Here is a 23,740-nt window from a genome sequence, read left to right on the forward strand (position 1 = left end):
TTCCATGAACTCACGACTCGCTGAGTAAAGAATCTACCCCTAACATCTGTCCTATACCTACCATCCCTTAATTTAAAGCTATGCCCCCTCGTAATAGCTGACTCCATACGTGGAAAAAGGTTCTCATGGTCAACCCTATCTAAACCCCTCATCATCTTGTACACCTCTATCAAGTCACCCCTAAACCTTCTTTTCTCCAATGAAAACAGCCCCAAGTGCCTCAGCCTTTCCTCATACGATCTTCCTACCATACCAGGCAACATCCTGGTAAACCTCCTTTGTACCCGTTCCAGTGCCTCCACATCCTTCCTATAGTATGGCGACCAAAACTGCACACAATACTCCAGATGCGGCCGCACCAATGTCTTATACAACTGCAACATGACCTCAGGACTCCGGAACTCAATTCCTCTACCAATAAAAGCCAGTACGCCATATGCCTTCTTCACCGCACTATTTACCTGGGTGGCAACTTTCAAAGATCTGTGTACATGGACACCAAGATCCCTCTGCTCATCCACACTACCAAGTATCCGACCATTAGCCCAGTACCCCATCTTTTTGTTACTCATGCCAAAGTGAATCACCTCACACTTACCCACATTGAACTCCATTTGCCACCTTTCTGCCCAGCTCTGCAGCTTATCTATATCCCGCTGTAACCTGACACATCCTTCCTCACTGTCAACAACTCCACCGACTTTCGTATCATCCGCAAACTTGCTCACCCAACCTTCTAGCCCCTCCTCCAGGTCATTTATAAAAATGACAAACAGCAATGGTCCCAAAACAGATCCTTGCGGAACACCGCTAGTAACTGCACTCCAAGATGAACCTTTACCATCAACTACTACCCTCTGTCTTCTTCCAGCCAGCCAATTCCTAATCCAAACCTCCAACTCACCCTCAATGCCATACCTCTGTATTTTTTGCAGTAGCCTACCATGGGGAACCTTATCAAACGCCTTACTAAAATCCATATACCCCACATCTACCGCTTTACCCTAGTCCACCTCCTTAGTCACCTTCTCAAAGAATTCAATAAGGTTTGTGGGATTATGGATTATTAGAACAGAATTTAACATAAAAGCATGTTATGCTTTAGTAATACAGGACTTTGATGATTCTACATCTTGAATACTGTGCATATTTAAGGAAAAATCAAAATGTACTGGAGGTGGCTCAGAGGTTTATTACATTGATACCTGGAATCAGAGGTCTGTTTTATGATCAAAGATTAGACAGGCTGAGTTAGTTTTCATCAGAATTTAAAGAGCAAGGGATGATTGGTTAGATCCTAAGTAGTACTCAGGATGGATTCACCTCTTGTAGATGAAATCAGAACCAAGGGAACACTGTTAAAAGCAAAACACTGAAGGTGCTAGAAATCTGAAACAAGCACAGAATGCTGGAGAAACTCAACAGATATGACAGCACTGTGGACAGCAGTGAGCTTAGTTCTGAAGAGGAATTGTACCAGACTGTTTTAAAGTTAGAGTCTCTTTTTTAGGAACAAGTGTTAAAAAACATTTTTTCTCCCAGAAGCTTATGAAATCTTAGAATTCTGCCTTAGGAGGTGCAAGTGGGAATAAGATTGATTCCCTCATCTAAGAAACAAAGGTTTTTGGGATTATATGAGAATGTGGAATTTTGAACTCGTGATCTTGAATGGCAGAAAAGGTTTGAAAGATCAAATGGGCAACTTCTGCTCATAATCGAGATATTGGTATATTCTCATTATTTAGCACAACATTCCTGTTTCTATAAACATTACACAACCTTACAAATCCTCTTCTCATACTCCTACCCCTCAAAAAACCAAACTTACCATCTGACGGCACAGAGGCGACGGTTTCAGGCAGAATTGCAGGAGTTCCAGAATTCACTGCATATGAAGCTTGAGCCTGAAAAACATATTGAACATCTGAAATATTGGCATTTCAATAAGTGTGAAAAATTTTAATATTCTCATCTGATATATCACAGAGAAGGTGAAACCAAGGAGAGAAAGGATTGCATTTCTTTCCCCTTGATCAATGGAGAAACATGTTTAATCTTTGTTCAAGAAGGGCAGTAGAGATGACCCAGTTAATTATAGACCAGAGAGCCTTATGTCTGTTGTACAAAAGTTTTTGGAAAGGATAAGAGATAGGATTTGTAATCATCTAGCAAGCAATAATTTGATTTCAGATAGTCATTTTGTCAAGGGCAGGTCATGTCTCACAAACGTCACTGAGTTTTTTTGAGAAGGTGACCAAGCATGTAGATGAGGGTAGGACAGTTGACGTGGTATACATGGACTTCAGTAAAGTCTTTGATAAGGTAAGCCAATGGAGAAAATGCAGAGGCATGGGATTGAGGGTGATTTAGCAGTTCAGATTAGAAACTGGCTTTCTGAAAGAAGGCAGCGAGTGGTGGTTGATGGAAAATATTCAGCCTGGAGTCCGGTTACTAGTGGTGTGCCTCAAGGATCTGTTTTGGGACCACTGCTGTTTGTCATTTTTATAAATGACTTAGACGCAGGCATAGGTGGATGGATTAGTAAATTTGCAGATGATACTAAAGTTGATGGAGTAGTGGACAGTTTGGAAGAATGTTACAGGTTGCAGGGGGACTTGAATAAACTGCAGAATTGGGCTGAGAGGTGTCAAATGGAGTTCAATGCAGCTAAATCTGAGGTGATTCACTTTTGAGAAGAATAACAGGAAGGCAGAGTACTGGGTCAATGGAAAGATTCTTGGTAGTGTGGATGCTCAGAGGGATCTTGGAGTCCACATACACAGATCCATGAAGGTTTCCACCCAGGTGGATAGTGCTGTTAAGGCGGCATACGGTGTGTTAGGTTTCATTAGTAGAGGGATTGAGTTCCGGAGCCACAATATCATGCTGCAACTATACAAAACGCTGATGCGGCCACACTTGAAATATTGTGTATAGTTCTGGTCCCCATATTTGGAACAATTGGAAAAGATGCAGAGGAGATTGCCTGGTCTGGAGGGAAGGTCTCATGAGCAATAACTGAACACACGGGTCTGTTCTCATTGGTAAGAAGGCAGCTAAGAGGAGATTTGATAGAGACGTACAAGATGATCAGAGGATTAGATCGGGTAGACAGCAAACGTCTTTTTCCTAGGATGATGACGTCAGCTTGTACGAGGGGGCAGAACTCCAAACGGAGGGGTGATAGATTTAAGACAGATGTCAGAAGCAGGTTCTTTACTCAGAGTGGTAAGGGGATAGAATGCCCCATCTGCCAATGTAGTTAACTCTGCCACATTAGAGAGATTTAAATAAACCTTGGATAAGCATATGGATGACGATGGGATAGTGTAGAGGGACGAACTGAGAGCTGAAGGGCCTGTTCTGCACTGTATTATTCTATGTTCTAACTGAACGAAATACTGCCTGCTTGTGTCCTTTGATACAAAAGGTTCCTCTAAACAATTACCATCAAATATGATTACAGTTCAGTTCACCTCATTTTCACATGGTCTTAAATACCATGAGCTAACATTGAGTTGAACATGGCGACGGCGATGATGCAGGAGGGTGGGTCTCAGATACCTGGATAATTTGGGATCATTCTGGGGTAGGTGGGACCTCTACAGACAGGATGGCCTACACATGAACCAGAGGGGTACCAATATCCTGGGGGGAAATTTGTCAATGCTCTTCAAGAGGGTTTAAACTCATTCAACAGGGGGTCAGGAATGGAAATTGTAGTTCCAGTGCCCAGGAAGTTCAGCGTATTGAGGTCAGAAATGAGGTTTCAAGGTCACAAGAGTTCACTGGCAAGCAGGAAGATGGTTTGAAGCATGTCTACTTCAACGCCAGGAGCATCCGAAATAGGGCTAGTGACTTCAATGTTGGGGCCATTTCAGAGACATGGATAGAGCAGGAACAGGAATGGTTGTTTGCAGGTTCCGGGATTTAGATGTTTCAGCAAGAATAGGGATGATGATAAAGCAGGGGTAGGTGTGGCAGAGTTAGTTAGGGACTATATTACAGTGGCTGAAAGGATGTTTGAGGACTCTTCAATGAGGTAGTATGGGCTGAGATTGAAAACAGGAAAGGAGAGGTCACCCTGTTGTGATAAAAGCAAATTACTGCGGATGCTGGAATCTAAAACCAGAAGAGAAAATGCTGGAAAATCTCAGCAGGTCTGGCAGCATCTGCAAGGAGAGAAAAGAGCTGATGTTTCGAGTCTAACTGACCCTTTGTCAAAGCTTAAAAGAAAGGGAGAAATAGGGAGGTATTTATACTGGGCTGAGGTGATGAGTCATGGCTCCAGAAGCAATGATAGAGTCCATGCACTATCATTATCACCTCTTTATTGCTACCTTTGCTTCTGGAGCCAGGACTCACCTTCTCTCAGCCCAGTATAAATACCTCCCTATTTCTCCCTTTGTCAAAGCTTTAAAAAAAAAAGGGTCAGTTAGACTCAAAACATCAGCTCTTTTCTCTCCTTACAGATGCTGCCAGACCTGCTGAGATTTTCCAGCATTTTCTGTTTTGGTTTCACCCTGTTGTGAGTTTTCTATAGGCCTCCAAATAGTTGCAGAGATGTAGAGGAAAGAATAGCAAAGATATTGTGGATAGGAGCAAGTATAACCGGGTGGTGGTTACGGGGGACTTTAACTTTCCAAATATTGACTGGAAATACTATACTTCAAGTACTTTAGATGGGTCAGTGTTTGTCTAATGTGTGGAGGGTTTCCTGACATAGTAAGTAGACAGGCCAACAAGGGGCAAAGCCACACTGGATTTGGTACTGGATAATGAACCCAGACAGGTATTAGATTTGGAGGTAGGTGAGCACTTTGGTGATAGTGACCACAATTCAGTTATGTTTACTTTAGCGATGGAAAGGGATGAGTACATACTGATGGGCAAGAGTTATAGCTGGGGGAAAGGAAATTATGATTCAATTAGGCAAGACTTTGGATACATAGGATGGGTACAATTGAAATGTGGAGCTTATTCAAGGAACAGCTACTGCGTGCCCTTGATAAGTATGTACCTGTCAGGCAGGGAGGATGTGGTCGAGTGAGGAAGCCATAGTTTACTAAAGAAGTTGAATCTCTTGTCAAGAGGAAGAAGGGGCTTATGATAGGATTAGATTAGATTCCCTACAGTGTGGAAATAGGCCCTTCAACCCAACAAGTCCATACCGACCCTCTGAAGAGAAACCCACCAGACTAATTTACCCCTAACGCATTCACCTAACACTATGGGCAATTTAACTTAGCCAATTCACCTAACCAGTACATCTTTGGACTGTGGGAGGAAACTGGAACACCCAGAGGAAACCCACACAGAGACAGAGAGAATATTCAAACTCCACAGAGACAGTCACCCAAGGCCGGAATTGAACCTGGGTCCCTGGCACGGGAGGCAGCAGTGCTAACCACTGAGTCACCGTGCCACCCCCAGTCAGGGCGCTTGAATTTTACAAATTAGCTAGGAAAGACCTAAAGAGAGCGCTAAGAAGCGCCAGGAGGGGACATGAGAAGTTGTTCGCAGACAGGATCACAGAAATCAAATTAAATGTGGGTGGCACGGTGGTACAGTAGTTAGCACTGCTGCCTCACAGCGCCAGAGACTTGGGTTCAATTCCCACCTCAGGCGACTGACTGTGTGGAGTTTGCACGTTCTCCCCGTGTCTGCGTGGGTTTCCTCCGGGTGCTCCGGTTTCCTCCCACAGTCCAAAGATGTGCAGGTCAGGTGAATTGGCCATGCTAAATTGCCCGTAGTGTTAGGTAAGGGGTAGATGTAGGGGTATGGGTGGGTTGCGCTTCGGCGGGGCGGTGTGGACTTGTTGGGCCGAAGGGCCTGTTTCCACACTGTAAGTAATCTAATCTAATCTAATCTAATCTAAAAGCCTAAAGCTTTCTATAGGTATATCAGGAATAAAAGAATAACTAAAGAAAGATTACGACCAATCTAGGTTAGTTTTGGGAAGTTGTGTGCAGAGTCCAATGAGGTAGGGGAAACGCTAAATAAATATTTCTTGTCAGTATTCACACTGGAAAAAGAAAATGTTGTTGAATAGAATACTGAGATACAGGCTACCAGACTAGATGGGATTGAGGTGGTGTTAGCAAATCTAGAAAGTGTGAAAATAGGTAAGTCCCCTGGGCCAGATGGGATCTATCCTAGGATTCTCTGGGAAGCCGGGAGGACAATGCAGAGCCTTTGGCTTTGATCTTTATGTCATCATTGTCTACAGAAATAGTGCCAGAAGACTGGAGGATAACAAATGTTGCCCCCTAGTTCAAGAAGGGGAATAGAGTCAACCCTGGTAATTATAGACCAGTGAGCCTTACTTCAGTTGTCAGTAAAGTGTTGGAAAAGGTTATAAGAGATAGGATTTATCATCTAGAGAGGAATAAGTTGAGCAAGGATAGTCAACACGGTTTTGTGAAGGGTAGGTCGTGCCTCACAAAGCTTAAGTTCTTGGAGATGGTGACCTAACAGGCGGATGAGGGTAAAGCAGTTGACATGGTGTAAATAGATTTCAGTAAGGCATTTCATAAGGTTCCACATGGTAGGCTTTTGCACAAAGCATGGAGGCAAGGGATTGAGGGTGATTTAGCAGTTTGGATAAGACATTAGCTAGCTGATTTCAGTATTTCAGACGACAGAGGGTGATGGTTGATGGGGAATGTGCATTCTTGAGTTCAGTTGCTTATGGTATACCATAATGATCTGTTTTGGTTCCACTGCTGTTTGTCATTTTTTATAAACGATGACGACGTAGAAGGATAGGTTAATAAATTTGCAGATGACAAGGTTGGTGGAATTGTGGACAGCGTGGAAGGATGATACAGGTTACAGGGGTCATAGATAAGCTGCAGAGCTGGGCTGAGAGGTGGCAAATGGAATTTAATGTGGATAAGTGTGAATTCATTCATTTTGGAAGGAGTAACAAAAACAAAGAGTACTGGGTTAATGGTAAGATTCTTGGTAGCGTAGATGAGCAGAGAGATCTGTGTCCATGTGCATAGACCCCTGAAAGTTGCTACCCAGATTGATAGCTCTTCACCCTGCAGGCACTCTGCCTCTATTCCTGATGAAGGGCTTTTGCCCGAAACGTTAATTTTCCTGCTCCTCGGATGCTGCTTGAACTGCTGTGCTTTTCCAGCACCACTCTAATCTAGAATCTGGTTTCCAGCATCTGCAGCCCTTGTTTTTACCTAGGTTGATATGGTTAAGGCTGCATATAGTGTGTTAGCTTTTACTGGTAGAGAGATTAAGTTTCAGAGCCATGAGGTCATGCTGCAGCCATATTTAAGTATGGTACAGTTCTGGTCACTGCATTATTGGAAGGATGTGGAAGCTTTGGAAAGGGTTCAGACGAGATTTACTGGGATATTACCTGGTATGAAGGAAGGTTTTATGAGGAAAGGCTGAGGGACCGGAGGCTGTTTTCATTAGGGAGAAGGTGGTTGAGAGGTGACTTAATTGAATATAAAATAATCAAAGGGTTAGATAGGGTGGACAGAGAGAATCTTTTTTCCTCAGATGCTGATGGCACGAGGGGACATCGCTTTAAATTAAGGAGCAATAAATACAGGACAGATGTCAGAGATAGTTCCTTTACTCAGTAGTAGGGACATAAAATGCACTGCCTGCAACAGTAGCAGACTTGCCAACTTTAAGGGCATTTAAATGATCATTGGATAGACACATGGATCAAAATAGAATAATGTAGGTTCAATGTATTTCAGATTGGTTCAATAGGTTGGCGCAACATCAAGGGCTGAAGGGTTTGTACTGCGCTGTAATGCTGTATGTGACTCCAGACCACAGCAGTGTAGTTGATCAATTTGGAGTAGGCAATAAATCTTGGCTTAGCTAGCAACATCCCATGATTAAACATTAAAAATGAATAATTTAGGCTCATGTAAAGTGCCATTTACTAAGACCAAGTGCAGTTTATGAGATTACAAAAGAAATTAAACATTGGACATATAAACTCAGCTAATAGAAATCAACAGCAGCTTGTAAAATACAAAAGAAAACTAACCAAATCTTCTAACATTGCACCTATAAAAAAGTGCACAAATTTCACTTTGTACAAATTTTGGTACAGTTATTTCTGGATTCCACATACAATTTGGTCTGACTAAAACACCAAAGACAGTGGATAAACATGCTATCAAACAGGTCACTGGTTAAAGCCTTCTCAGCTTGAAGTCTGGCATTGTTTACTGAAAAGAAAAATCCCAAAAGAGAGATTGAGGTTCAAATTTCCCTTAAGAACAATGTATTTTTGAACATGTTACTATTTCTACAGTCGAGGGACATAGTTACTAAACTCCAAACATAACTAATTTAAGATAGTGAATGCATAGAACAGACGACACAGGGAGACACTAGAAACACACAAAAGGTAAACAAAATTTAGAAGATGAACTGCACTCTTCTCTAGTCCTATTCTTTACTATATTCCTACGCAAAGGAAACTACATTCTTAACACAGGTCAGCTTTGAGACATAAACAAATTGCTGAAAAATCTCAGCAAGTCTGGCAGCATCTGTGGCGAGAAATCAGGGTTAAAGATTCGAGTCCACTAACCCTGCATCAGCTTTGAGATCCGGGTTTAAATCCAGCATACCTTTGTTGAGATGGAGTGCCTTTGCAAAAAGACTTTGGACCCACATAAATTATAACGTTTCTCAAAGTACAAGACTACCATTTACATTGGCAAAATAATTGAGAAACCATAAAGATGCTTTTACCTATAAGAATTTTAATGTCTTTCCTACATAAGTGTTTGTGGTAAATGGCAGGACAGATCACAAAACTAATGCAGCCAGCTGTGCTCCCCTTATTTTCATTCATTTTATTAAAATGTTATTTTACTCTTCTGCTTCACATATATCCTTTCATTTCTTTCTTCAGATAGTTTCCTCATCGAGCACATTATCTTTGACCTCCTGGGTCACAGAAAGCATACAAACAAATGCTTGAAGTAAATAGCAATCAGCAGCCAGAGTTTAATGAACATTATACATTAAAAAAAAATTGAAACCAGTTTTCCCTCTTTACAAGAAATGACAATCCTGCAGAATAACTTCACAATCTAATTTCTCTTATTGGAAAATGCTGGAAATCATTGAAAACAAAGTTGCTTACTGACAGAAATGGTTTATTTTTCTTTGATTATTTATCACGAATACACAAGTCGTCATTTTTTTTAACAATGTCATTGTATTAAATGCAACTCAAAAATATTAAAACCACCTAAGGCTTCTAAAAACCAGTGTTATTTTACAGAACATAGAAAAGTACAGCACAGAACTGGCCCTTCGCCCCACGACATTGTGCCAAGGATTATTCCTAGTCTAAAATAAAATAACCTAACCTATGCACCCTTCAATTCACTGCATGTCCAGCAGTTGCTTAAATGTCCCTAATGACTCTGCTTCCACCATCACCGCTGGTAACGCATTCACAACTCTCTGCGTAATGAACCGACCTCTGATGTCTCCTCTACACCTTCTTCGTAATATCTTACAACTATGACCCCTCATACCAGTCAATCCTGCCCTGGGGAAAGTCTCTGGCTATTGACTTAGTCCATGCCTCTCATTACCCTGTATACCTCAATCAGGTTGCCTCTCTTCCTCCTCCTCTCCAGAGAGGGAAGTCTGATCTTAGTCAACATCTCCGCATAAGGCAAGCCCTCCAGTCCAAGCAGCATCCTGGTAAACCTTCTTTGCTCCCTCTCCATAGCCTCTGTATCATAGAACATAGAACAATACAGCGCAGTACAGGCCCTTCGGCCCTCGATGTTGCGCCGATCAAAGCCCACCTAACCTACACTAACCCACTATCCTCCATATACCTATCCAATGCCCGCTTAAATACCCATAAAGAGGGAGAGTCCACTACTGCTACTGGCAGGGCATTCCATGATCTTACGACTCGCTGAGTGAAGAACCTACCCCTAACATCAGTCCTATATCTACCCCCCCCTTAATTTAAAGCTATGCCCCCTTGTAATATCCTTCCTATAGTAGGGCAACCAGAACTGGACACAATAGTCTAAGTGTGGTCTCACAAGGGACTTGTAGAGCTACAGCAAAACCTCACAGCTCTTAAATGCTATTCCCCTCTTAAGAAAGCCAAAACACCATATGCTTTCTTATCAAAGTAACAGAGTGGCGCGCGAAAGAAGGGTGCCTTTGAATGGGGCACTGGCATCATTATTGGAACAAGAGGGATCTGTACCATTGAGACAGTGTGCACCTGAAGCAACTTGGGACCATTCTAGCCAAAAGGGTAAATAGGGTAGTCAACAGGACTTTGAACTAGGAAGTGGTGGTGGTGGTCGGGGTGGTTGTAAAACTCCAAGCAGTATAATGACCAATGGGAAACAAAGCAGCAGGTTAACATCTGTGGAGGTAGATTGAACTGCATAGAAACGTATGAGAAAAATGAAAAGGTGAACTCCTGAGTGTCTATTAAAATCTTCAGCCTACAAAATAGGACAATGTTTGGAAAGGAATCAAACTTCAAGCACACCGGCTCAATAAATGACAAGGAGAAGAGGGATGGTAAATACAGGACTGAAGGGGCTTTATCTGAATGCACACAGTATATGAAATAAGGTAAATTATCTTGTGGCACAGATTGAAATTGGCAGGTATGTTGTGGTGGGTTTCCTGGAGACGTGGCTGCAAGGGGATTAGGACTGGGAACTAAATATCCAAAGATATACAGTCCATCAAAAAGACAGGCAGGTGGGGTTGCCTTGTTAGTAAGAAACAACATTAAATCAATAGCAACAAAATCAAGTAGAGTCAGATGATGTAGAATATATGCTGGCAGAGTTGAGGAATTACGTACAGGCCTCCAAAGAGTATGCAGTATTTGGGGCACAAGATACTTGAGGAGAAAGAAAAGGCGTCTAAGAAAGGCAAGGTTACAATGACTATGAGGGAATTTCGATATACAGATGAACTGGAAAAATCCGGTGGACTGGTAGTGGATCACAAGAAAAGGAACTTGTAAAATATCTATGAGATGGCATTTTGGAACTGCTTGAAATAGATAATTCTGGATTTTATGTTGTGCAATGAGGCAGACTTGATAAGGTAGCTTAAAGGTGAAGGAACCCTTAGGAGGCAGTGACCATAACATGATAGAATTTACTCTGCAATTTGACAGGGAGAAGATGGAATCAGAGGTAGCAGAATTATAGTTGAATAAAGGCAACTAGAAGCATGACCTGACCAGAACCGACAGGGAGTGGAGCCCAGCAGGAAAAACGTAAAACAGCAGTGACAGGAGTTTCTGGGAGTAACTTGGAAGACAGCAAAAATTCATCCCAGATAAAAGATGCATACTAAAGGGAATATGAGGCAACCATGGCTGACAACGGAAGTCAGGGACAGCATAAAAGCAAAAGAAAAAGCATATAATGCGGAAAAGAGCAGTGAGAAGCCAGAGGATAAGGATGCATACAAAGACCAGAAGGCAAAGAAAGAAATGAAGAGGGAGAAGATTAAATGAGAGGGTAAGCTAGTAATAAAAGGTGGCAAACGTTTCTTTAAATACATAAAAAGGACAACGAGAAGCAAAGGCTGCTGGAAAATAGCACTGGAGTAGTAGTAATAGGGAACAAAAATGGCTGAGTATTTTGTGTCAGTCTTCACAATGGAAGACGCAAGTAACACCCCAAAAAAAAATCAAGACAGTCGGAGGGGTCACTGGTGGTGGCAGAGGTGTGTATGGGGGCCATCACCAAGGAGAAGATGCTAGAAAAACTGCAAGGTCTGAAGGTGGATCAATCAGCTGGTCCAGATGAACTAGAGCCCACAGTTCTGACAGAGATAATTGTAGGGATAGTGGAGGCATTGATGCTGATCTTTCAGGAATTATTGGAGTCAAGGCGGGTCCCAGAGGACTGGAAAACCACTAATGTAACCTGCTGTTTAAGGAGGCATTAAGGCAAAAGATGGGAAATTACAGGCCAATTAACCTGTTCTTGGTGTTTGGTAAGATTTGATTCCATTGTGAAGGATCAGATTTCTGAATAACTTGGAAGTGCATGGTAAAATAGGGCAAAATCAACATGGATTCATCAAGACAAGGTCATGCCTGACAAATCTGTAACAATTCTTTGAGGTGGTAACTAGCAGGTTAGACCAAGGAGAACCAATGCATGCTATCTACCTGGGCTTCCAGAAGGCCTTTGTAAAGATGCCACACAAGTGGTTCCTGAGTAAGAGAAGGGCCCATGTTGTTAGAGGCAAAGTACTAGCATAGATAGAAGATTGGCTGTCTGGCAGAAAGCACAGAATGGGGATAAAAGGATCAGACTCAGGATGGCCACCAGTGAAGAGAAGGGCCCATGTTGTTAGAGGCAAAGTACTAGCATAGATAGAAGATTGGCTGTCTGGCAGAAAGCACAGAATGGGGATAAAAGGATCAGACTCAGGATGGCCACCAGTGAATAGTGGCATTTGACAAGCAGTGTTGGGACCACAACTTTTCGTTTCATACATTGAATATCTAGATAAAGGAATGGAGGGCATTCTGGCTAAGTTTGCACTTGATACAAAGATAGATAGAAGGAAATAGGAAGGCTGCAGAAGGATTTAGACAGGTTAGGAGAGTGGGCAAAGAAATGGCAGATAGAATGTAATGTGGGAAAAGTGTGAGGTCATGCACTTTGATAGGATGAATAGGGGCATAGACTATTTTCCAAATGGGGAGAAAATTCAGAAATCTGAAGTCCAAAGGGTCTTGGGAGTCCTAGTCCAGGATTCTCTTAAGGTAAAGTTGCAAGTTGAGTCAGTAGTTAGGAAGGCAAATACAATGTTAGCATTTATTTTGAAGGAGTAGGAGAAAGTCAAGACTGCAGATGCTGGAGGACCAGAGTTGAAAAATGTGGTGCTGGAAAAACACAGCAGGTCAGGCAGTGTCCGAAAAGCAGGAGAATCAACGTTTCGGCCATAAGCCCTTCTTCAGGAATTTATTTTGAGGAGGCTAGAATATAAAAGTAGAAATGTACTTATGAGGCTTTATAAAGGTCTGGTCAGACCACATATAGAGTATTAGGAGCAATTTTGGGCCCCATACCTCAGGATGGTTGTACTGGCCCTGGAACAGGTCCAGGAGGTTCACATGAATGATCCCAGGAATGAAAGGCCGACGATGAATGTTTGAGGATTGTGGATCTATACTCTGAGTTTAGAATGATGGGGGACAACCTGATTGAAACTTACAGAATACTGAATGGCCTGGACAGAATGAACTTTGGGAAGATGCTTCCATTGGCAGGAAAGACTAGAACTCAAGGTCATAGCCTTAAAATAAAGGAAAGACCCTTTACAACAGAGATAAGGAGAAACTTTATTCAGAGAGCAGTAAATCAATGGAATTCATTGCCACAGAAAGCTGTGGAAGCCAGGCCACTGAGTATATTTAACACAGCAATAGACTGGTTCTTGACTGTCAAGGGAATCAAGAGTTACGGGGAGAAAATGGAAGAATGGCGTTGAGAAACTTATAAGCTATGATTGAATTGTGCAGCAGAGTCAAAGGGTCGAGTGGGACCTAACTTCTGCTCCCGTGTCTTATGGTCTAACCTCTGAAACCACCGATAATGCACCAAAGTGTAATTTTGAAAATCTCTCATCCTAGTCTCTTGCTCTCAATCTGCTGTCTCAGCATTAAATTTTGGAATCTTAAATGTCTTCATTTTTCAACATCCTTCTCCTCTTGGATTGGTTATACACAGTAAAGAACCTTAACAGGCAAGTATTCCCCTTCCACCTACCTGGATCACCTTGTCCACTTTAAGGTCTTCTAAGGACGGGTACAAAGACATCTTTACAGAAATGTAAAAGCCTTAAAAAGAAAAAATGTAATTTAGCATACATTTGTGATGTAAAATATTACAAATGATCCTTTCACACATTGTATAGAAATATCTATTTCAAAATACTGCATAAATTGACATCTTGTTTTTAAGCATGAAAAGTTATTGCAATTGTTCTCTTATGGAAATTATATTTCATCCAATCACTTATTCCTTATTTTCCAGATGCAACTTAAAAGGGAAATAAACAATACACCTGACCATCCTCAACATTGGGCAAGGAGAGTAAAGTTGCCTCAATTGTCAAAAACATTCTTAGCATTTAGACTGCAAATGCAGATGAGCTGGAGTAAATTCCAATGTTGCAGTAACCGATAACCATGTAAACATTTTCCATTACTGTGCAATTCATGTATAATGGGCTCATCAATTTGCACAGAAATTGAATTCATAATTTATGCTCCACATAAATGGAAAAAGTGAAGGGATAGAGTATAGCACAAGTTCACTAGGATTTTGCTTTGAATAAAGATACCTAGACAGACTTTAGAAATACTTGAGAAAGAGGAAAACAGAAAAGTGTGATAGCCATGGTGTAGCAGGCAGCATTCCCGCACCTGTTCTGGAAGGTTCCACTCTAGGTAAGCACAAACATCTAAGCTGAATTTAGTGCTGCAAGTGCCCTAATTCCAACACCCAGGCTCAGGGCTGATGCCCGAAATGTTGATTCTCCTGTTCCTTGGATGCTGCCTGACCTGCTGCACTTTTCCAGCAACACATTTTCAGTTCAAAGAGCATTACCCAATTCCTCCATGTGAAGGATGCTATGCATAAACTGGTCACTGCATTTCCCATTTTACAATAATGTGAAATACCTATGAACACCCAGTAACATGCATGGGGTGGGGTTTGCATTGAAGACTTCAGTCATGCAAACAGATTGTATTAAGTAGTCAAACAATTAAAAAGATTGGATGTAGGTTTGCTCACCAAGCTGGAAGGTTCACTTCCAGATGTTTCATCACCATACTAAGTAACATTTTCAGTGAGCCTCTGAACGAAGCACTGCTGATGATTCCTGCTTTCTATTTAAGTGTTCGGGTTTCTTTGGGAAAAAAACAAACTGCCATTCCTAGATGTCACAGTAGAACAAACAGCCAATGGACAACTTCAAACCAGCGTCAACAGGAAAACAACATACGGACAAAATATGAAACTACAGAAGCAACCACCTCAACATCCACAAACGAAGTTGCATCAGAACATTATTCCAACGAGCCAACACACACTGCAATGCATAGGAACTACGCAGAGCAAAGGAAAATCACCTATATGGTGTATTCAAAAAGAACAGGTACCCAATGAACATAGTCCCCCGATTTCTCAGCAACAAACCAAACAAGCAGACAAAACACGCTTCTAGACACCCTAGTCACTCTCCCCTAAAAAGACATCGCGGAAATGATGCCAGACTACTGAGACCTCTTGGCATCATGGTAGCCCACAAATCTACCAACACACTAAAAGAGCGGCTAATGAACTTGAAGGACCCTATACAGACAAGAAGTAAAGCTAATGTCATTTACAAAATACCGTGCAAGGACTGTAACAAACACTACATTAGACAAACAGGCAGAAAACTAGCCACCAGGATATATGAACGTCAACTAGCCACAAAACGACATGACCCTCTCTCACTGGTATCATTACATACAAACGAGGAAAGACATCAGTTCAACTGGGACAACACATCCATCCTAGGACAAGCCAAACAGAGACACGCACGAGAATTCCTAGAAGCATGGCACTTCAATCGGAACTCTAGCAACAAATACATTGACTTGGACCCCGTTTACCACCCCCAAGAGAAAAAGAACAGGAAATTAGATCACAATAGGAAATTACATCACCAACCCAAAGATATAAATAGTGGTTAGCACTGCTGCCTCACAGCGCCAGAGACCCAGGTTCAATTCCCGCCTCAGGCGACTGACTGTGTGGAGTTTGCACATTCTCCCCGTGTCTGTGTGGGTTTCCTCCGGGTGCTCCGGTTTCCTCCCACAGTCCAAAGATGTGCAGGTCAGGGTGAATTGGCCATGCTAAATTGCCCGTAGTGTTAGGTAAGGGGTAGATGTAAGGGTATGGGTGGGTTGCGCTTCGGCGGGGCGGTGTGGACTTGTTGGGCCGAAGGGCCTGTTTCCACACTAAGTGATCTAATCTAAAAGAAAAAGCAGGAATCATAAGTAGTGCTTCGTCCAGAGGCTCACTGATGATGTTACTCAGTATGGTGACAAAACATCTGAAAACAAACCTTCCAGCTCACTGAGCAAACCTACACCCAGAGCCTCAACTTGAGCTACAAATCTTTTCAAAACTCAACAATTTTAAAAATTCCCTACAGAGTGGAAACAGACCATACAGCCCAAAAGGTTCATACCGACCCTCCAAAGAGTAACCCACTCAAACCCATTCCCCTACCCTATGAGATATTTGTATCATCGATAGTCACAGGTGAGGTGCCAGAAGATTGGAGGTTGGCAAAAATGGTGCCACTGTTTAAGAAGGGCAGTAAGGACAAGCCAGGGAACCATAGACCAATGAGCCTGACCTTGGTGGTGGGCAAGTTGTTAGAGGGAATCCTGAGGGACAGGATGTACATGTATTTGGAAAGGTAAGGACTGATTAGGGATAGTCAAAATGGCTTTGTGCGTGGGAAATCATGTCTCACAAACTTGATTGAGTTTTTGAAGTAGTAACAAAGAGGATTGATGAGGGCAGAGCGATAGTCGTGATCTATAGGAAAACGTTCAACAAGATTCACCATGGGAAACTGGTTAGCAAGATTAGATCTCAGAATACAGGGCGAATTAGCCATTTGGATGCAGAACTAACTCAAAAGGTGGAAGCCAGAGGGTGGTGGTGGAGGGTTGTTTTTCAGACTGGAGGCCTGTGACCAGTGGAGTGCCATAAGAATCGGTGCCGAGTCCATACATTTTGTCATTTATATAAATGACTTGGATGGGAGCTTAAAAAGGTATAGCAAGTAAGTTTGCAGATGACACCAAAATTGGAGGTGTATGGACAGCAAACTTGGTTACCTCAAATTACAACGGGATCTTAATCAGATGAGCCAATGGGCTAAGAAGTGGCGGATGGAGTATAATTTAGATAAGTATGAGGTGCTGCATTTTGGGAAAGCAAATCTTAACAGGACTTATACACTTAATGGTAAGGTCCTAGGGAGTGTTGCTGAACAAAGAGACCTTGGAATGCAAGTTTATAGCTCCTTGAAAGTAGTTACAGGTAGATAGGATAGTGAAGGAGGCATTCAGTATGCTTTCCTTTATTGGTCAGAGTATTGAGTACAGGAATTGGGAGGTCATGTTGCGCCTATACAGGACATTGGTTAGGGCATTTCTGGAATATTGCGTGCAATTCTGGTCTCCTACCTATCGGAAGGACGTTGTGAAACTTGAAAGGGTTCAGAAAAGATTTACAAAGATGTTGCCAGGGTTGGAGGATTTGAGCTACAGAGAGAGGTTGAATATGCCAGGGCTGTTTTCCTTGGAGCATCGGAGGCTATGGGGTAACCTTATAGAGGTTTATAAAATCGTGAGACTCATGGATAAGATAAATAGGCAAGGTCTTTTCCCTGGGATGGGGGAGTCCAGAACGTGAGGGCATAGGTTTAGAGTGATTGGTTGCTTTTATATTTTTCCCCTAAGGAGCAATTTTTTCACACAGAGGATGGTGCATGTTTGGAATGGGCTGCCAAAGGAAGTGGTGGAAGTTGGTACAATTACAACATTTAAAAAGGCATCTGGATGGGTAGATGAACAGGAAGGGTTTGGAGGGATATGGGCCAGGTGCTGACAAGTGGGACTAGACTGTGTTGGGATACTTAGTTGGCATGGACAAATTGGACCAAAGCATCTGTTTCTATATTGTACATCTCTAGGAGTCTATTTACCCTCGAGTAACGCACCTAACGTTTTGGGCAATTTAGCATGGCCAATTCACCTGATCTGCACATCTTTGGACTTTGGAAGGAAACTGGAGCACCCAGAGGAAACCCACGCAGACACGGGAGAATGTGCAAACTCCACAAAGGCAGTGGCCCGAGGCAGGAATCAAACCCAGGTCCCCGGTGCTGTGAGGCAGTGCTAACCACTGAACCACTGTGCTGCCTTTAAAAGTTCTATATAAGATCACAAAAGATTTATAAATGAAGACTACGTTGTTGAATTGAATAAGTTACAAATAAAGGTCAGTGAAAATGAGAAGAGTGATTGAGAAGTCAGTGATGGGTAGATTAGCTTCCATAGTTTAACTAACAAGGGGAGGCTGGTAAGAAAGCATTAAGAATCTGACAATACAAATGGTATATGTTACGAGCTCAATAAGACAGTCAGCACTGCAGAGTGGAAGTGAGCAATCTCAAACATGGCTGAGGAAGGGTCACCGGACCTGAAACGTTAGCTTTATTTCTCTTCAGACTCTGCCAGAACTGCTGAGCCCTTCCAGCAATTTGTTTTCGAATCTTATATGTGGGTTGGAAAACTGAGCAAATGTGGATGACACACGTACACTCACTGGTTCAGACTGACAGGACAGCTGGAGAGATGATGCCTTTGGTCTCCAGTTAATCTAAATAATGTAAAACCTATCCAGAACATGATAGTGACAAGCACAGAGATACACTCAATTCAGCGAAGTGGCAAAGAGGTCAGCACACACGAACACTGACCTCATGTGCTGGTGAGATCAATGAGTGGCTGCACATAAATGAAGAGAAAGGTTCTTTGAGGAACAGAGAAGGAGACAACATAGAAACGAACAGGAGACACTGCCACAAGTTACTGGCATCTTCTCAATGTACAAAAATCTCCCAAAACTGAAATTAAACCAAACAGACCACCTGGCATTGACCTAGACAACAGGAAAGACAACAGCAGAAACACCCCTATCAAGCCTGCAAAGTCCACTTTACTAAGATCTGTGGGCTCATCCCAAAATTGGGAGAGCTGTCTCAGACTAGTCAAGCAACAGCCTCACAGAATCATACCTTACAGACAATACACCAGGCACTATCACTGGATAGATCATATCCCACTGGCAGGATAGTTATATGCAGCCTGCAGAGAATTGCACAGGAACTCCTCAACATTGACACTCAGTCCCATGAAGTCTGATGACTTTAGGTCAAACACAGGCAAGGAAACTTCATGATCATCACATGCTGTCCTCTATCAGCTGATGAGTCAGTACTCATCCATATTGAGCAACACTTGGAGGAAACATTAAGTGGCAACAGCACAAAATGTACTTGGTGCAGGAATTCAATGTCCACACCAAACGTGGCTTTGCAGTAGCAGTACTGACTGATTGAGTCAGGTCCTGATGTACACAGCTGCTACATGGAGTCTGCAGCAGGTAGTGAAGGAACCAAGAGAGAAAAACATACTTGACCTCACCCTCACAAACCTGCTGGCTGTAGCTGCATCTGCCGATGACAGCATCTGTAAGTGACTACAGCGGAGCCCTTCTGAAGCAAAAATGCCTTCACACTGAGAATACCCTCCATCGTGTAGTGTGGCACTATCACGTACTAAATGGGACAGATTTTCAACAAGTCGAGGAACTCAAGACTGGGCACCCAAGTGGGCCATCTGCAGCAGAACTGTCCTCCAACACAATTGCAACCTCCTAGCCTGGTATATCCCCCACTCAATCATTACCATCGGGCTAAGGGATCAACTTTGGTTCAATAAGTGCAGGAGGGTTTGCCAAGAGCAGCATGAGACAGACCTAAAATGAGGTGTCAACCTGGTGAAGCTACCAAACAGGACTATTCGCATGCCAAACAGCATAAGCAGCAAGTGATAAGACAGAACTAAGCTATCCAAGAGCAAACGGATCAGATCCAAGCTCTGCAATCCTGCCATATCCAGCCATGAATAGTGGTGAGCAATTAAACAACTCACTGGAGAAAGACAGCTCCACAAATAGCTCAATTTTCAACGATGAAAGAGCCCAATACATCAGTGCAAAGGTATGGCTGAATCTTCCACCAGAAGTGCCAAGTGGATGACCCATCTTGGCCTCCTCCAGTGATCCCTAGCATCACAGATATTAGTCTTCAGCCAATTCAATTCACTCCATGTAACATCAAGAAAGTTGGAAGCACTGAATATTGGAAAGGTTATGGACCCTGACAACATTGTAGCTATAGTACTGAAGATATATACTTCTGAACTTGCCACTCCCCTAGCCTGTGTTATAACTGTATTGGAAGAGCTTGGCATCTACCCAATGTGGGAAAATTGGCAAAGTATGTCCTGCACATAAAGAGACAAATCCCACCTGTCCAGTCAGTCTACTCGTCAACAAATTGATGGAAGACATCATCAATAGTACTATCAAGCAGCACCTTCTCAGCAATAACCGGCTGAGTGACACTCAGTTTGGGTCCCAATAGGACCACTCAGCTCCTGGCCTCATTACAGTCCTGGTTCAAACACGGGGAAAAGAGCTGAATTCCAGAGGCGAGATAAGTAACAAGCCTTGATATCAAGGCCACATTTGACCTAATGTGGCATCAAGGACCCCTAGCAAAACTGGAACAAAAAGGTATCTGGGGGCAAACTTTCTAGAGGTCTGCACATAGGAAGATGGCTGTGGTTGTTAGAGGTCAATTATCTCAGCTCGAAGACACCTCTGCAGGAGTTCCTTCAGTAGCACCACCCAAACCCACTACCACTTCAATCTCAAATGTTGGGTCAAATCCTGGAATTCCCTCCCTAAGGGCATTATAGGTCAACCAATAGAACATGGACTTCAGTTCAAGTAGGCAGCTCACTACCACCTTCTGAAGGGCAATTAGGAACAGGCAATAAATGTTGGTCCACAGTGACACCCATGTCCCATGAGTAATGCAAAACAAAAGCTTTGCACAATCAATGAAGGATAAAAAAGCAAGCAGAATTCAGCAGTGGTAGAGTGGCTGCCCTGGCTTCATTCATTTGGAATGGAATCATATACGGTAACAAATATTGACTACAATACTCTAACTGCATGGCTAAATTTAAATATTGAACCTTTAACATGACGGTTGTCACACACCGAGGTCGGATCCTGGATTCCCTCCCCAACTGCACTGTGGGTGTGCCTATAATACAGTTCAAAATGACAGTTCACCAACACCTACACAAGGCTAATGGCCATACCCAGTAAGAGATATCTATCACACATCACCAGGTTGTAGTCCAGCAGGTTTATTTCAAGTCACAAGCTTTCCCAGCGCTGCCCCTTTGTCAGCACACCTAAAGCTTGTGATTTCAAATACACCTGTTGGACTATGACCTAGTGACTTCTGGCCTGTTCACCCCAAGCCAACACTGATACCTCTACATAATAAATGGTTATTTTTGACCAGCAAGGAAGTGATGGGCCAAAGTGCCTTTGTCAGTGCTGTAGGATTTATGACTGTAAACAGGAAATGATTCAATCACCAGTGATTTTGTTACGACAGTGCATCTATGTTAAAATAGCACCCTGACTGCTATAACATGGCACACTTATCAACTTCTAAACAATGCCACGCACAGGCTCCTGTTTGTGTTTTTGGTACTTCCTTTTAAATATCCAGAATACAAAGAATTTTCCTCAGAAAAACACTGATAAACAATCTGAATGATACCTAAACAAAAGAGCCAATTTTCTGACAGAGTTATAGAACATAGAATAGTACAGGCCTTATGGCCCTCAATGTTGTGCCGACCTTTTATCCTATTCTCAGATCACAATAACCTATATAATGTTCATTGTACTATCATCCATGTGCCTATCCAAGAGTTAATAAATGTTCCTAATGTGTCTGACACTACTCCCACTGCTGGCAATGCATTCCACACACCCACCACTCTGACATCTCCCCTAAACTCTCGTCCAGTCACGTTAAAAAATTATCTATCCATCATCCCGACATTCAACAGCATTACCATCACAATCTCCACCATCCAGATCTTCAGGGTTACTACTGACCAGAAACTCAACAGGATTCACCACATAAATAGTAGCTACAGAGCAGATGTGAGGTTAGGAATACTGTGGCAAATACCTCACATGACTTGTTCACCATCAACAGTACAAGTCAAAAGTTACAAGCATTACAGAATACTCTCCACTTGCCTGCGTGCTGCTGCAGCAAAACAAAGTTGACACCAACCAAGACAAAACAGGCAACCCATTTGTTTGGCACCATAGCCACTCAGATCAGAGTGGTGCTGGAAAAGCACAGCATGTCAGGCAGCATCCGAGGAGCAGGAAAATCGATGTTTCGAGTAAAAGCTCTTCATCAGGATAGTCTCTATTCCTAATGAAGGGCTTTTGCCTGAAACGTCGATTTCGAAGCTACTTGGGTGCTGCCTGACCTGCTGTGCTCTTCCAGCACCACTAATCCAGAATATATTCCTAATAAAGGGCTTATGCCCGATATATCAATTTTCCTGCTCCTTGGGAGCAGCCTAACCTGCTGTGATTTTCCAGCACCACTCTGACCTAAACTGTGGTTTCCAGCATCTGCAGTCCTCACTTTTTGCCTACAATATCCACTCACTCCATCACTAATGCTCAACAGCAGCAAATGTACCACCAGTAAGGTGCATTACAGAAATGCAAACATCATTTCAACAGCATTTTTCTAACCTACAACTAGTTCCATCGAGAAGGACAGATGCAGCAAGTATGTAGGAACACCATCCATCACCTGCAAGTCCCTTTCCAAATTACTTACTGTCCCGACCTGAAAACATTAATTCCCACACTCAATCCCCCATAATGCTCAACTATATTTTCATAATGTCACACATTTCCCATAATAGGCCCCTAATGCAGACGGTGAGGAACCGACCTGGGGGGGGGGGGGGGGGGGGTGAGGAACCGACCTGGGGGGGGGGGGGGGGGGGGGGTGAGGGACTGACCTGGGGGGGGGGGGGGTGAGGGACTGACCTGGGGGGGGGGGGGGGGGGGAGTGAGGGACTGACCTGGGGGGGGGGGGGGGGGTGAGTGAGGGACTTACCTGGGGGGGGGGGGGGGGACTGACCTGGGGGCGGGGGGGGGGTGAGGGACTGACCTGGGGGGGGGGGGGTGAGGGTCTGACCTGGGGGGGGGGGGGGGGGACTGACCTGGGGGGGGGGGGGGGGACTGACCTGGGGGGGGGGGCGGGGGGGACTGACCTGGGGGCGGGGGGGGGGGGACTGACCTGGGGGCGGGGGGGGGGGACTGACCTGGGGGGGGGGGGGGGGGGACTGACCTGGGGGGGGGGGGGGACTGACCTGGGGGGGGGGGCGGGGGGGACTGACCTGGGGGGGGGGCGGGGGGGACTGACCTGGGGGGGGGGGCGGGGGGGGACTGACCTGGGGGGGGGGGGGGGGGGGACTGACCTGGCGGGGGCGGGGGGGACTGACCTGGGGGCGGGGGGGGGGACTGACCTGGGGGGGGGGGGGGGGACTGACCTGGGGGGGGGGGGGGGGGGGGACTGACCTGGGGGGGGGGGGGGGGGGGGGGACTGACCTGGGGGGGGGGGGCGGGGGGGACTGACCTGGGGGGGGGGCGGGGGGGACTGACCTGGGGGCGGGGGGGGGGGGGACTGACCTGGGGGGGGGGGGGGGGGACTGACCTGGGGGGGGGGGGGGGGGGGGACTGACCTGGGGGGGGGGGGGGGGACTGACCTGGGGGGGGGGCGGGGGGGACTGACCTGGGGGGGGGGCGGGGGGGACTGACCTGGGGGGGGGGGGGGGGGACTGACCTGGGGGGGGGGGGGGGGGGGACTGACCTGGGGCCCGGGGCTGGCGGCCGTTACTCGGATGAACAGACGGCTCTTCGTTCCGACTCCACGAATG

General features: G+C 44.3%; 1 protein-coding gene across 1 annotated transcript in view; it reads right to left on the reverse strand.

Moving 5' to 3' along the window:
- LOC140477520 (syntenin-1-like) overlaps positions 1-23,734 on the reverse strand; it is a 42,370-nt gene extending 18,636 nt beyond the window's left edge. The window contains exons 1-3 of the mRNA XM_072571591.1: positions 23,674-23,734; positions 13,797-13,867; positions 1,829-1,904 (exon numbers count right to left, since the gene is read on the reverse strand). Of these exons, the coding sequence (XP_072427692.1) occupies positions 1,829-1,904; positions 13,797-13,847 (127 nt within the window). The 5' untranslated portion in view covers positions 13,848-13,867; positions 23,674-23,734. The remainder of the gene's footprint in view (positions 1-1,828; positions 1,905-13,796; positions 13,868-23,673) is intronic.
- Positions 23,735-23,740: the final 6 nt, after the last annotated feature.

The sequence above is a fragment of the Chiloscyllium punctatum genome, chromosome 5 (genome assembly GCF_047496795.1).
Source record: "Chiloscyllium punctatum isolate Juve2018m chromosome 5, sChiPun1.3, whole genome shotgun sequence".
Taxonomy (NCBI): Eukaryota; Metazoa; Chordata; class Chondrichthyes; order Orectolobiformes; family Hemiscylliidae; genus Chiloscyllium; species Chiloscyllium punctatum.